Here is a 13955-nt window from a genome sequence, read left to right on the forward strand (position 1 = left end):
CAGATAAAAAATATTTTTAAGCAAATTAACAATATATGAAAAAAAAAATCAGCAAGGGATTCAGACGCGAGTTCCTAGCGCGGCACGGAGTATATAACTTTTACGAAAATAATTATAGTCAAACTCGGTTATTACGATCTCTGACATAGCGAGATCTCGGATGTAATAACGAAACATTTGTTGACAATTGGTTTATGATTTTCGCCATACATTTAATTCTTTCACTGTTATAACGAGCAACTTATCGGATATACCGAGCTAAAATACTGTTAATGTGTCGACCGTTTTAAAACATTTCGACCCTAAGCAATAAAATCCGATTGGACAGGATGCCGCCGGGGTCGGATTACGTTTATGACACTAGTAAAGTGTCTAAGTACCTACCTTATTGGTGTTTCACCGACAATAATAAAAAAGTATCCACGCATATGGTTGAAAAATCCAAGGTTTGTGAAGTCCGTAGGTACCTACCAGCGTTAATTACAATAAACAACTTCTTTTGTAGTTTATGAATGCCATGCTCGTTTCGGGGATTTTTACGATGGTTTCCAAATTTTTTATTTTCGGCTTTTTGTGTAATGTGACATGCTCATTTAAAAATACCTATTCTCTGATATAACGAGTAACGCTTATAACAAGCAAATTCAGTCGGTCCCATCTTCCTCGTAATAACCAAGTTCGACTTTATGTTGTCTTGAAATTTAATTGTATTCATCAACATAAAATGTAGCTATACAGGTTGATTGTAATCAAGACGTACTTTTCTGACATTTCGTAAATACCTACAGTTCTAGGTATTAAATCTAATCGAGTACACATTTCTGTTAAACGTGACAAAAAAATACTTTTTCATACATTTTTATAAATTTCTATGCCTAAAATGTATGGAGAAGTTTTAAAATTTTGGTGGCGTATAACAGAAAGAGTATGACAGAGCCAGTGCCTGTCTCGCAATTATTTCAGTCTGGTGTTTTTTCTTTTCCTTCTGTTGTTTTTTTTTATCTCCATACTTTTATGTGCGCTATTTTTGCGTATTCAGACATATCACATACTTTTTTAATCTTTATTATATTATAGTCAGGTTATTTTTTATATTTTTTAATGAAAATATTTTTGTTTTTCATACGAACAGACAAAATAATTTTTTTTATAATCTATGAAGAACTAAACACACACTGTAAACCCAACTTTATGCATGCCATTTCGTTACTTTTACATTCCACATATACGTTACCACCAATATAGTTTCGGAGTGGAAGTAACGGATTCTGTTTCAGAAGTGTTTGAAGCCAAAATTTAGCTTAGTTTTATTGTTAAACCTGCGATATGTTTTATTATATCTGTAGTATGAAAGATAAGCTCCATATGTGTAGTATGTGAAATAGAAATATGTGTTTTCTTACCTTATAAATCGTGGTAACAGTAGTGGAACTTCTTAAATGACCAACCCAGAAAGCAACCTGTTCCGATAGCGATACCGACACACACCAACAATTTAAAGTGTACATGGCGATCAGTGTTATACAAAAATGTTGCTACATTAAAAAAAAACATATTTATAGTGAAAATTTTTCGCCTTCATGCTAAAATCGTGGTAACGGAATGTGGAGTTCCACTTTTTCAAATATCCTGGGACACACTTTAAACGTGATTTTTTTTCAATATTGGTACAAATTTACGAAAAAACTATATATTTTCCAAAAATATATAATGTAAGCTGTTGAAAACACTACGAATTTAATTTTACACACTCAAAATTAATGACGAAATCAGACTTTGTTTATTTGAATTTATGGGTGGGACATGGTAAAAACGCACTACCTTTCGATCTAAATAATCAATTAAAAATATATACAGGTCAGATAGTTGTATTTAACTGATTGAATAGAGTAAATTAATAAATTTGCATGTTAAAAGTACATAACTTTCCAACATTTTATAATATAATAACTATGAAAAAATCAATCAAAGTCATGGGACATGCCAAAAACGCAATGTACAAACTTTGGCGAAAATGCCCCTATACATGATGTTAGGCAGAGCCTTTCAATTGCAACAGCTGCAAAAAACACAGTGTGCCTAGAATTACATTGCTTTATAAAGTTAAAGATAAAGCCCCTGTGTAGCGTGAAATGGGAAGAAGTTCATACGTATCCCAAGAAATAGAAGCAATACAGGTATCATGGATAAAAAATGTTGAAAAAGCAGTGATTGGCCAACCTTTACGAGCAACTTCAAACTCAAATGAGCGTTTAATGCCGATGGCCGAACGGTTTAAGTGTTCGAATCATGAGTCTGGCAAATGCACGTATTGTTTTTCAATGTGTGTTTGGAGTCAAATGATGGACCTAATAGGTTGAGCAAGTGGCTAACATCCATTTCTCGAAAAAACAACAATCTGTTAATACAAGCCTCCACCCTGTGGAGGCTCACATGACCCTGTTAGGATCGGACATGGGCAAAGAAGAAAGTGTTTTAGGAGGTAATGCCTCTGAAAACAACATACGAGTACCTAATCCCAGAAAATATGTTACCTGATTCTATAACTCCTAGAAAGCAAAATGAACGTAACGAAGTAACAAATAAGTCTATTAACAAATCAAGCAATCTCACACGCAACTCCTGATGCAGACCTTGAACTTCTTCTAGTGTGTTAATTCCATGCCTATTAAGGCTTGTTTTTGGCCTGAGCAACAAAATATTAATAATAGGAAAAAACAGAAAATTCCCTCAGTCATTTCTTTCAGTTACTGGAAAAAAATACTATGAAGACGAAGAAATTAAGAAATCTGCTATTGAAAATGAAAAATAAGGAAAACAGAAGAAGACAAAAACATCTCAATGTATAAATTAAAAAGCAAAAGCTTATGAAGAAGCGTGGATAGATTCGGCAGATGGTAGTATCGAAATCGATCATAATACAGACTCCGATAAGGATGAAGAAAGTGAAAATATAGAGCAAAATTAAAATAATATCAAGTATAAAAACTTACAAGGTGATTACATTCTTGTTAAATTCCCCGGCAAAAAGAGATATCACAAATACCTATATCTGCTTTGTCCAAACGATATTTAATAAAATTGATTTTGAAGGCATGGCAATGATTTGCTCTGGCAGTGCAAAAATGATTTTTAATGAAAGTTAAACATAATATAATTACGTATTATCAATGTAACGCAGATAGCTAGAGCCATAGAGCCCTGTCACACCAAATATGATCATAACTTTACTGGTGAAAGGATTAAATATAAATTTGAGTCACCGATTGAATTCGTAGGTACCAGAAAAGCAAAGAAGAAAAATATACCAAAATATTCCATGCCAACTATTGGTATCCAAAGTATCCGTCAGTTATTAGTGATTCACCTATTTTGCCATGTCAAGCATTAGTGATTTTTTTGATAAAACTGATAAAAGAGAGGATACATAAATGTTTGATTGAAAAGGGTATTTGATTATTGTAACACTCATTATAATAAAACATAATCAGTAATGGTTTGGCGCAGTGATTAAGATATCTCATTTTTAAATCTATGAATAAATGTGTGCGTGACACGCCTTACCACTATATGGAAGGATCGGGGAATTTCGATTGCCACAAAATGACGCTTGTGCAAAAATTAGTGTTCTCGATATTTCTATACGGAGTCCGAGTCGTGGACCCTGAAGGCAAGGGAACATTTTGGACATATTATCAGGCGCGGACCGGACAACCTGGAGAGACTGCTAGTTTTGGGTAGCCCCCAGGGAAAGCGAAGCAGAGGAAGAGCGTCTCCGTGCTGGAGCGACCGAGTGAAAGAGCAGACTGGGGGCACCATCCATTCTGCCATGAGAGAAGCGGAAGATCGAGAAAGATGGAAAGTCTTGGTCACCCAAAGGATGGCGAAATTCAAATGTATATATACCTACCTATAAAAAACCGTGATTTTTTTTCTTAATGTGTCAACCATTAGGGGAGACCGGGGACAATAGAAACAAGGGACGATAGAAACAACGGCTATACCAGCTGATTTACATGTCCGAATCACGTGAGAGTTTGCCAAACTAAGTGTCATTGGGAGCTTCTGCCGCCCAGCAGTCCAGTGTTGCCATGTCTACTGAAATTTCAGCAGATCTACTGATATTTTTTGATATTTTTGGCAATATACTAAATCTACTGATATTTCTTCATTCCACAAAATTCCCACCATCCGGAAAAAAAGAGTCGTCTTTGAAAATTCGGGAACCTGCGGCCCGCGGCGATTTTTTTTTCCTAAAACAGAAATCTACTGATATTTTGTCGAATCTACTGAATTTTTTTTACACATTCTACTGAAATTTAAAAAAATTGACTTGGCAACACTGCAGCAATCGTCCGTCGAGCGCAGTCCAGAGCGGACCTGTATACCTCGCAAAAACGTTATTCCCACCATTAAAGTAATATTTTGCATTTATCGAAAAAGTGTGACTGAAGATACAAAAACGTTAGTCAGATGATTTCAATTATGTTAACATATTTATTTGTCTATTAACTTTAGGTGGAATAGCTTACATTATTGCAATTGATCGTTGTTTACAAAATAATTAATGGTTTTAAAAAAAATGGTTCGGGGACAATAGAAACAATCTAAGGTGGGGACGTTAGAAACATATTTCTACTGTTAGTCCAATGCATCGATTGTCATGGTTGGTAACACGAGGCATGCACTCAACAAAAATTTAACTATACATGTCAAAATAATTGCTTATCAGAATCAATTTTTACTGCTACTTATATTTTACTATTACTTTTTATTCTCGTTACTATTACTTACCAACTACCTACTTGTTTGAAATATGTAAGGAGAAAAAAAATCTAAAACCCAAAGCGTTTCAATTGCCCCGGTCTCCCCTAGTGCCGTTACCTTATATATAAAAAAAATATATTTTACAGTAGAGAGTTGTAAATATAAAAATCATAAATTAGATACAAGGAAGTACACCGAATGAGCTAAACAGACCCTATTTTAACAATTTATAAAACAATGCCCACCTACATATTATACTCATATGACGCAGGTGGAAAATATCAATATCTGAAGTGATTTGGTTGAACAGAGCTATTGCCCTCCTAATTAGCATTACCAATGGCAGGTTAGATCTGCACCTTGGGAGAACAAACAAATGATGCTCCCGATGCCTAAGATAGTTATCAGGGACAAACAGGTCAATACTACCAAGTATCCCAGAATTCTCATTTTCACGCGTATAAATCGGAAAAAATACGCGGCTAAATATAAGTAAAGGTACAAGTCGGTTATCCTGGATACAGCGGCAAACATATTTTGAAAATAGCCGATATACTGGATTATTTGTTAGGATAACTTAACCTAACCTAACCTAAACTAACCCAAACTAACAAATAATCCAGTATATCGGCAATTTTCAAAATGTGTTTACCGTTATATCCAGGATAAATGTATAGAACCTAAATAAAGTCTAGTGTTTAAACTACAGTATGTACCTAAGCCACTTGCTCAACCTATTAGTTCCATACTTTGACTCCAAACACAAATTGAAAAACAATATGTGTATTTGCCAGAAACAGGATTTCTAACCCGGGACCCACGACATTATAAGCCTACGATTAAGCTGCCCAGCCATTGTGGGCTCCATCCAAACACCAACAAAATACCCTAGCTAGACTGATACCAGGAGGATGTAAATGTAAACGTAAACTATATCATGGAAGAACGAATAACTAGAACGTATATAGAAAGAAACGTAATTATTATGAGTAAGTCTCAAGAACACTAAATAAGGCATTATAACAATTAAAATAGGAGAACAAGAACTGAGAGGGCATGTCTTAAAAATTAAATGAGGAAAAGTTGCCTGAAGGCTGGGATCATAGTACTCGGGTACCGATACTAGCAAAAGGCGACAAGCTAAAAATGATAAAACTATAATAGTGGGTAAACCCTGCTTAACACACGCTTGGAAAATATTATGTTTCACACTGTATAACAGAAATTTAAAACATGGTGAAGCGAAAATCGACGATCTGGGATCACGCATTATTCCGCAAAACGCGAAGCAATCAGCCAAGAAGTTAGTAGAAAAATCACTCTGACAAACGAATCCTACTAAGTACAGTTTACAGATACAAGATTTCTCTAAAAGGAAAATTAAGTTATACAAAACACTCATCAAGCCCATGTTGACTTACGTACAATGCTTCTTTCAATCTTTGAAAGGAAAATGGAAAATACCCAACCACCAAAGAGGCTCCACTCCAACAACACAAACATAGACCCCCCTCCAAACCAACCCTTCCTGCACCACACTCGCGTCTGAATTGAACGTATTACGTTTGGATGTGAAGCATCACCAGTGTTTCACACCTGGGAATGCCTTGGGCAAGACTGAGGTAGCCACGCACTTAAGTGTGCTTTAACTGAGTTTACAGAGAATTTCTAATAAAAAGTGCTCATAGGAGAGAGGACCACGGCGATTTAACAAACATAAAAGATTCTAATTATAAATAAATATATACAAGAAATGAAAATATAAATAATATTAAATTCTACAGGTTTTTAAAAAAGGTTTGTCGATAGCTATTTCGGTTGTAACACCATTATCGAGACTATTCAGATAGGCTGTTGAATTATTATGCTCAATCTTGTACTTGATATGAAGTAAATAAAAAACAAACAAACAAAAAAATATAGAATACTGAAATGTCATTTTGACATTTCATTATGATTTCCATAGTAACGCACGTATATATTAATAATTTTGTTGCTAGGACCCCCTTAGCAACCAACAATAGCGTTTTACTTTTTACGAATATTTTCCGAAATAACTTTCCATACAAAACAAAATTAACTAAAATTGAAAAAAAAAATGAATTCAATTCTGCTTAAAGATGGCTAAAAGTATTAAAAGAATGCATTGGCATCGTGTTCTGATATATTCTAAAAGTTTTAAATGTCTAGCTAGTCGGGAAGTTAGTTAAAAATCGATTGCAAGATTTGTACTGGACAAACAACCACCGGACAAACAAGAATACGAACTAATAAAAACGTTGTAATATAAAATAGATCCACTGTATAACATGACATTAAACTACACTACTTACCTACCCATCGACTTAAACAGACATTAAATGTCATTATTTGAAAGTAATGCAATAATGTGTCGAAAGCCTAGGAGTACCCCCAAATATTAACAAAACTAGTGGAAGTAAATCTAGATGTTCCAAAGTTCTGTACACCTACAAAACGAATTAACATGTGTCCAAGAAATCAAGTGTAAAGCATAGATGTACTATTATTGAAATTAATATTCAACCCTAGTGCTTGAAAAAAACCATTCAAAAATTGGACAGAAATGTAGCAGGACACATAGATCAAAAGACACATTCTAAATATGTGCAAAGGCTGATGATATACATAGTTACAACCAGTAAAACAAAAGATAGACAGAAACATGCTACAAATGTTGGGCAAGAAGAGCGGCCAGATATGAATTTAAACTAAATGCATCTAAAACAAAATCCATTATCAGCAAACGGACTCAGCGGCATGCAGAATCTAAAATTTCGATCTTAAGGATAAGTTGCCGAAAAGCATGACTTAACTATAGACTATACTGAGTATAAAGTTAAGGAATCCTTAACCATAGACTACTTTTGTTATGAACACGCCCCCTTCTGTCTTACGCATGAGTGTAGGACCGTAACAAAAATATCGATATTTTGAAGTATCAATACCTTATGAAAGATAGTACATAGATATTTTGCTATTGATAATTTTTTTCGATAACGATGGATATATAATAATGGATATTAATAAAAAAAGCTCTAGCCTGGGGGTCAATCAGATAAGTGAGATAAACACACATCACAAATTTGCTCTAATACTAAAAGTCACCTGCGCACTATTTTATTTCAACGATTTTAACAATAGTAGTACGATGCATTTTTTTATTATCGTATGTCGATACTTGACAACTGCGCAATTCAAATAGATATAAATTCTAATGGTTTTAAGTTTTGTACTATTCCATTTGAATCATTTATTGCGACACGGGTATCGCCTTTCGGCATCTTCGGGCACTATGCACACTCACCAATGGTAAATACAATTGACACACCGACCAGGGTCGTATGAAAATGACCCATTCACTGCATCCAACGCAACTGGTGCGTTGCCCATCAGGTGGCAATTAGATATAATTAGAATATTATTTAAATGTGATAATTAAATATTAATTAAATGGTCCACAGTGAATGGGGACTGCGGACCTTTTAATATAGATGTATTAAAAAATACACAAAATCACTAAAAATACAGTGAATATCCTTAATTTTTACCTAAATACACAAATGTTCGTAGTTTTTTTAAAGACAACGGTTAACATTTGCTATAAAATAATATATTTTACATCTACCTACTTATATATTTTTATACTTATAGGATTGTTTTCACTATTTTGACTAAAACACAATAAGTAGTGACTTGTAATGTTTTCAAAATACAGCATTCATTTTGAAAACGCTAATGTTGAGAGTCACATTGCTTTTAACCGTAAGTAAACATAAAAATCCTGGCCTGGGGAGTGGGGGCCCGGTTCAGGTTGTGTGGGCCATCCTTTCCTTAAAGGACGATCCTTCGATACTTTTTTTCGATATGATACCCATTCCATGTATCGATACTTTTTCAATGGATAGACAGGTCTATGCAGTGTTACTTCGTTTTTGCTACCTGTTTGAACTTATGCTAGCCTGATACCGCACAATAAACAATACTAATAATGATAGTGTTACCATGTTAAAAAAATATCTTGCGGTGCCTGTAGAATCACGTATAATGACTTATAAAGGAAACATAAGAGTATTATAATTAAATATTAATATGTATTTATAGTTATTGCATTTATAAAGTGCAGTTGTCATATTTTTGTAATCGTTTAAGAATTATAAAATAATTCACCTAAACTATAGGAAAGAGAATTTTTAAATATGGTATTATTTTCAATAGAAAAAACGAACGTAGCTTTAAGACGAGGTGAACCATAGACAACATGATCTTAGCTAAGGACGATGTTTCTGCATAGTGTTTTGTACTGAGGAAATTTTAGTTAAGACAAATGTTTCTGCATTCCGCTCTATGGAATCAGCAAGTAACGTAAAGGTGGAACGATATCTGTATGAAGGAGTTGAAAACTTACAATAATAATTAGGATCAAACAATAAACTCCCAAGATAAAATGAGAGAAGTTATTAAAAGAAGCATATCAATTGCAAACAGGTCATTTCCTGCATGGCAGCACTCACATGGATCTACGATTATAAGCAAGTACTAAAAAATGTTTATTTTCATAAAGCCATCACACATACTTACGGTACATACGGATAGACCTGATTTGAATCATTAAGCCCAGGATCTTAAGGAAGTAATTGAACCACTCAAAAAAACCCTAAATCAGAGTGAATCACAAACTGGAATGGCAAAAAATTAGATGAGACAGGTCACGCGGAAAAGATGCAAGAGTGTAGTGCCACCAAAACATTAACAAAATGGACACCGCAAGAAAACCGAGCAAGGGTGGAATGACTGTCTGAATGATGATCTGGGCAACAAAAAGTAAAGAAAACTGGAAGAACATGTATTTCAGGACCGTGGCCAGTGAAAAGTGGAAGATCATTTCGGTCTAAGTCTGTGCGGCCCAGGAAGAACATAATATTATGTAAAATGAAACCCATCGTAATCGATATTAAGGGTGAAAAAAAATTAATAAGCACGTTGAATAGAATTGAAACATTTGTGTTAGATAAAACCATAGAAAGAAGATTTGAAAAGGTATTTTATATTATCACAAAGCGTTAATGAATTACCTAAGAAAGTCCCTACATATTCAATAGATATAACAAAACATTGAATTTAAAAAAGGAGTGAAAGAAAAAATATCTCAAAGGGGTATTTATTATGGGCATCTAGCTGTATGCTGCAATGGCATGAATGTCAGTTCAGATAATTTACTGATGAATTATGTTTTAGAGGTTTCAATTAACCAATACACTGTTACAATACAGTGTTACACTAGACAAAATTTCAAAACGTTTTTGAAAATAATACCCAACCAAGAAAATATCAAACCACCACTTCGCTGAGTGACAATTTGACACTATGGTTTCTTTGCTTGCTATATTTCCACAAAAATGGATCCATCCATCAGATATAGTAGAAAATTGGGCATAAGTATTTCTGCAAACAAGATCCAACCCATGTGACAGAAGAGGTGCAATAATGTTCTGCCTTATAGGCCATCCATGGACTGAAACCGTATGCGGTTTGCCATACTAGGCTTATCTTTTTTGTTCTTGGAAATATATTGTCACAAACTATATTATAAGCATCTGATCGTATCCGTTTATACCATACACTTACACTTACAAATTTAGTGAAAATGTATTTGCATGATCAAAAATCATTAGTTTAATATGGCACACGGATCTAAACCGCATACGGTTTCAGTCCATGGATGGCCTCTTAGAAACAGGTGGAAGTAAGCTGCCTCAGCTAGTTTTTAATGTTTACATACAATCCACATGGTATCAAAGCGAGTTATTGAGTTCGGATTTTAGTTACATTTATATTCATTTAAGTAAGTACTGAAAACATTCATAAATTTATATTTCCTTTTTAAGTTTCATCAATCTCATATGGTGTATTTATCAATGGCTTTATTATAATATTATTACTTTTAGCATTTACTATGTACCTAAATATTATAATATAAATAGGTAATTTTATATGTACTGTTCTTTGCATATAAGTAAACAATAATCATTAATATATACTTACTGATTACAATATAAATAACATTCCCCATCAACATATGGATAAATAGAAATATCTAGTTGAATGAGATATGAGGGGAGTTCCATAAGTTCGCGGAATGGTGATGAAAGTAGCAAGTATTGGGGTTAAAATTATTTTTTTATTGTTAGGTAATCCTTTTTAGATATACTTGTGCAATTTCAAGTTGATTGTTTTATTAAATCGCTTCCAATATTCAAAAGAGCAAACGAAAGTCGATGATAATTTAAAAAATGTCAGATATTGAGCTCCGTGCAGTAATTAAATTCCCAACAAAACAGGGAAAAAGCGTGGAAATCATCCAAAATGAAATGAAATTGGTTTATGGCACTCTTTGTTGTGGTAAAACCATGATTTACAAATGGTCACATTTATTTAAACTAGGTGGAGATTCATTAGAAGACTATGACCGTTGTGAAAGGCCAAATGATGTCACTACACATGAAATGTATTAAAATCGAAGATGCCATTTTGGAAAATAGTCAATTAAAACTAATCGAAGTTGCACAAAGGTTCAATATATCCAAAACAACAATTTTCCAGAATTATACACGAAAATCTTGGGATGTCAGTGGTAAGCGCAAGATGGGTGCCGCGAATGCTTTTGTCGCATCAAAAAAGTTACCGTGTTTAATGTTCTAAGCAGTTTTTAAAGCTGTTTGGCGTCAATCAAGAAGAACTAATCAAGAAAATTGTTACAGGAGATGAAATGTTGGTTCATCATTATGACCCTGAGTTAAAAAAGGAGTCCACGCAGTGGCATAAAAAGTGTGGTTCAGCCCCTAAGAAGTTTAAGGTCGTACCATCGTCTAAAAAGGTGATAGGAACAGTGTTTTAGTATTCACAAGGAATACTAAAAGAAGATTATAAATAGAAAGGCACCAACATCACGGGACAGTACTACGCTATTATTCTAAGTCGCTTAAAAGAATCTATTAAAGTAAAAAGGAGGAGTAAAAAAGCAAAAGGCATGGTCTTACTTCATTACAACGCACCTGTTCATAAGGCTCAAATTGCAATGGCTGGTATGAAAAAATGTGGCTTCCAGGAATTGCGTCATTCACTTTACTGTCCAGATCTGGCACCTCGTGATTATTACCTGTTTTCAAATTTGAAGAAAGACTTACGTAGAAAACATTTTGATGATGATCCCTACAGATAGCCATAAACGAGCATTTTGAAGGCAAAATCGAAAATTTATTTTTATGAAGGTTCAGAAAAATTGATCTAAGAGGTGGATTCATGTCCGAGGAGATTATATTGAAAAATAAAAATATAAAACATAAGTATAGGTATATTCTTTTTTTCTGTCCCATTTCGCGAACTTATGGAACTCCCCTTGTACCTACCTAATGAAAATTGGAATGAACGTATAAAAATCATAGAATTTAAGGACATGGTAATGGGCCATCACTCGACCGATATTTAAACTGTCTATTGTTTACTAAACAATCATGTATTGGTGTCAAATATAGATACGTAAGTAGGTTCTAATACTAACATTTCATTCTCTTAAATAATTTAAAGATTTCAAAGTAAGATTTAGAAGTCATGTAAAATAGGTAGACTATTGAATATTATTAAGCACTCTGTGATAAATGATTACTAAAATTTCATATAATAATTATATTAAAAGAAAAATTATTATAGAATTTTAATATTATGATGACTAACGTAAGTATAAAGCGAGAGATTATGCAAATATCACTATTTACTTGTTTTCATTATCTCAGTGATAATTTTAAATAACCAATTATTGCGAAAAAGAAGCCTGAAAAGTGCAAGATATTACAAAGCAAGTGAAAAGATAATATTATAAATTTGAAGTATTCATAAAAATGACCAATAATTTGTAGACCACCGAACCATTGCGAAATAAGAATCGATTGATTATTTAAAAACAAGTCTTTTAAATAATTAACCATGATCCGGAAGAATTATCAGCAATAAATACACACATTCATAAATTACCGAAACGTCAGAAGATAGATATTATTGGTTTTTACACACTGACACATTCAAACATAAAAAGCCGCTTGCAAAATGAAAAAACTTATTCATGAGGGCATTAATACATTTCGGATATGAAAGATTTAGGCTGCTTACCATTATGTTCTGTGAATATGTTTGATCCTAATATTCGAGGATCTTTCGGAACCCTTGTCTTCCGATTTACACGAATAGATGGTCCGCTAGTGACTCCTCTATCCTTTCCTTGCTGGGCACCCATTTTATTTATTAAACAGTTCGATATATATTACACTTCACAAATAAATCAACTATCTTATTATTATTTACACTTTAAAGAAACTTCAACACGAATAAGTAAAACGAATTGTGATGGAAAGAGTGCCTGCTCTTACAGGCTTCATCCCGCTAAATAAACCCATAAGGGTGGTGTAGTTTCAGCGAGATATAATTGTAATTATTGTTTAAACCACGACTTATTAAATTAGAAAACTATTTCACAATCACACAGCGATATTAATGTTCGAAAACATCTTTATTATGCTATACTTTAATACTTATTCACTATCACTCTTGTAACATGCTTGACGTCGATGTTTTAGTTTCCAAACTGACCAACGCGGCACCACAATCGTTTCTATATAAAATCGTACACCTGACGACATTATTTGTAACCTTAATATATGGCTGTCAATTTTAAAAATTAGCAGCCGTGTACTAATAATACTCTTATTCAAAAAACTTAAATTTACATTTATTTTCATGTGACTGATGTTTATCATTATAATATTAGTAAAAATATCTTTTTAGGAGTTTAATTCTTAAATACAATTTTTAAATTGAAATAAATTGATGTTGCTCGTCTGTGGCCACCTTATGTCTCGCCAACTGTATTTATTGCAAAGATTGGACTCATCCTTCCTCTTTGATTTATTGCTTTTTCACTCATTTGTAATGTTTGTATCCTCCCAAGAGATTATAGAGCCTCTTACTAATTTTAGTTTTATTTAGAATGCTCAAATCAAATCTATTTATGATTAAAAATAGATCTTGAATAAAACCTTTACAATATATTTTATCTTTCACGATAATTGAATCATCGAATTTCAAAAACATTCTGGACAATTTTTACGAAAATGACA

General features: G+C 33.3%; 1 protein-coding gene across 1 annotated transcript in view; it reads right to left on the reverse strand.

The window, feature by feature from the left end:
- The window catches only part of Abl (tyrosine-protein kinase Abl), a 73087-nt gene extending 59653 nt beyond the window's left edge, over positions 1–13434 (reverse strand). The window contains exon 1 of the mRNA XM_085946890.1: positions 12952–13434. Within this exon, the coding sequence (XP_085803016.1) occupies positions 12952–13075 (124 nt within the window). The 5' untranslated portion in view covers positions 13076–13434. The remainder of the gene's footprint in view (positions 1–12951) is intronic.
- Between the last annotated feature and the right edge of the window lie 521 nt (positions 13435–13955).

The sequence above is a fragment of the Rhyacophila brunnea genome, unplaced genomic scaffold (genome assembly GCF_057557595.1).
Source record: "Rhyacophila brunnea isolate RB1 unplaced genomic scaffold, BYU_Rbru_1.0 scaffold_1, whole genome shotgun sequence".
Lineage (NCBI taxonomy): Eukaryota > Metazoa > Arthropoda > Insecta > Trichoptera > Rhyacophilidae > Rhyacophila > Rhyacophila brunnea.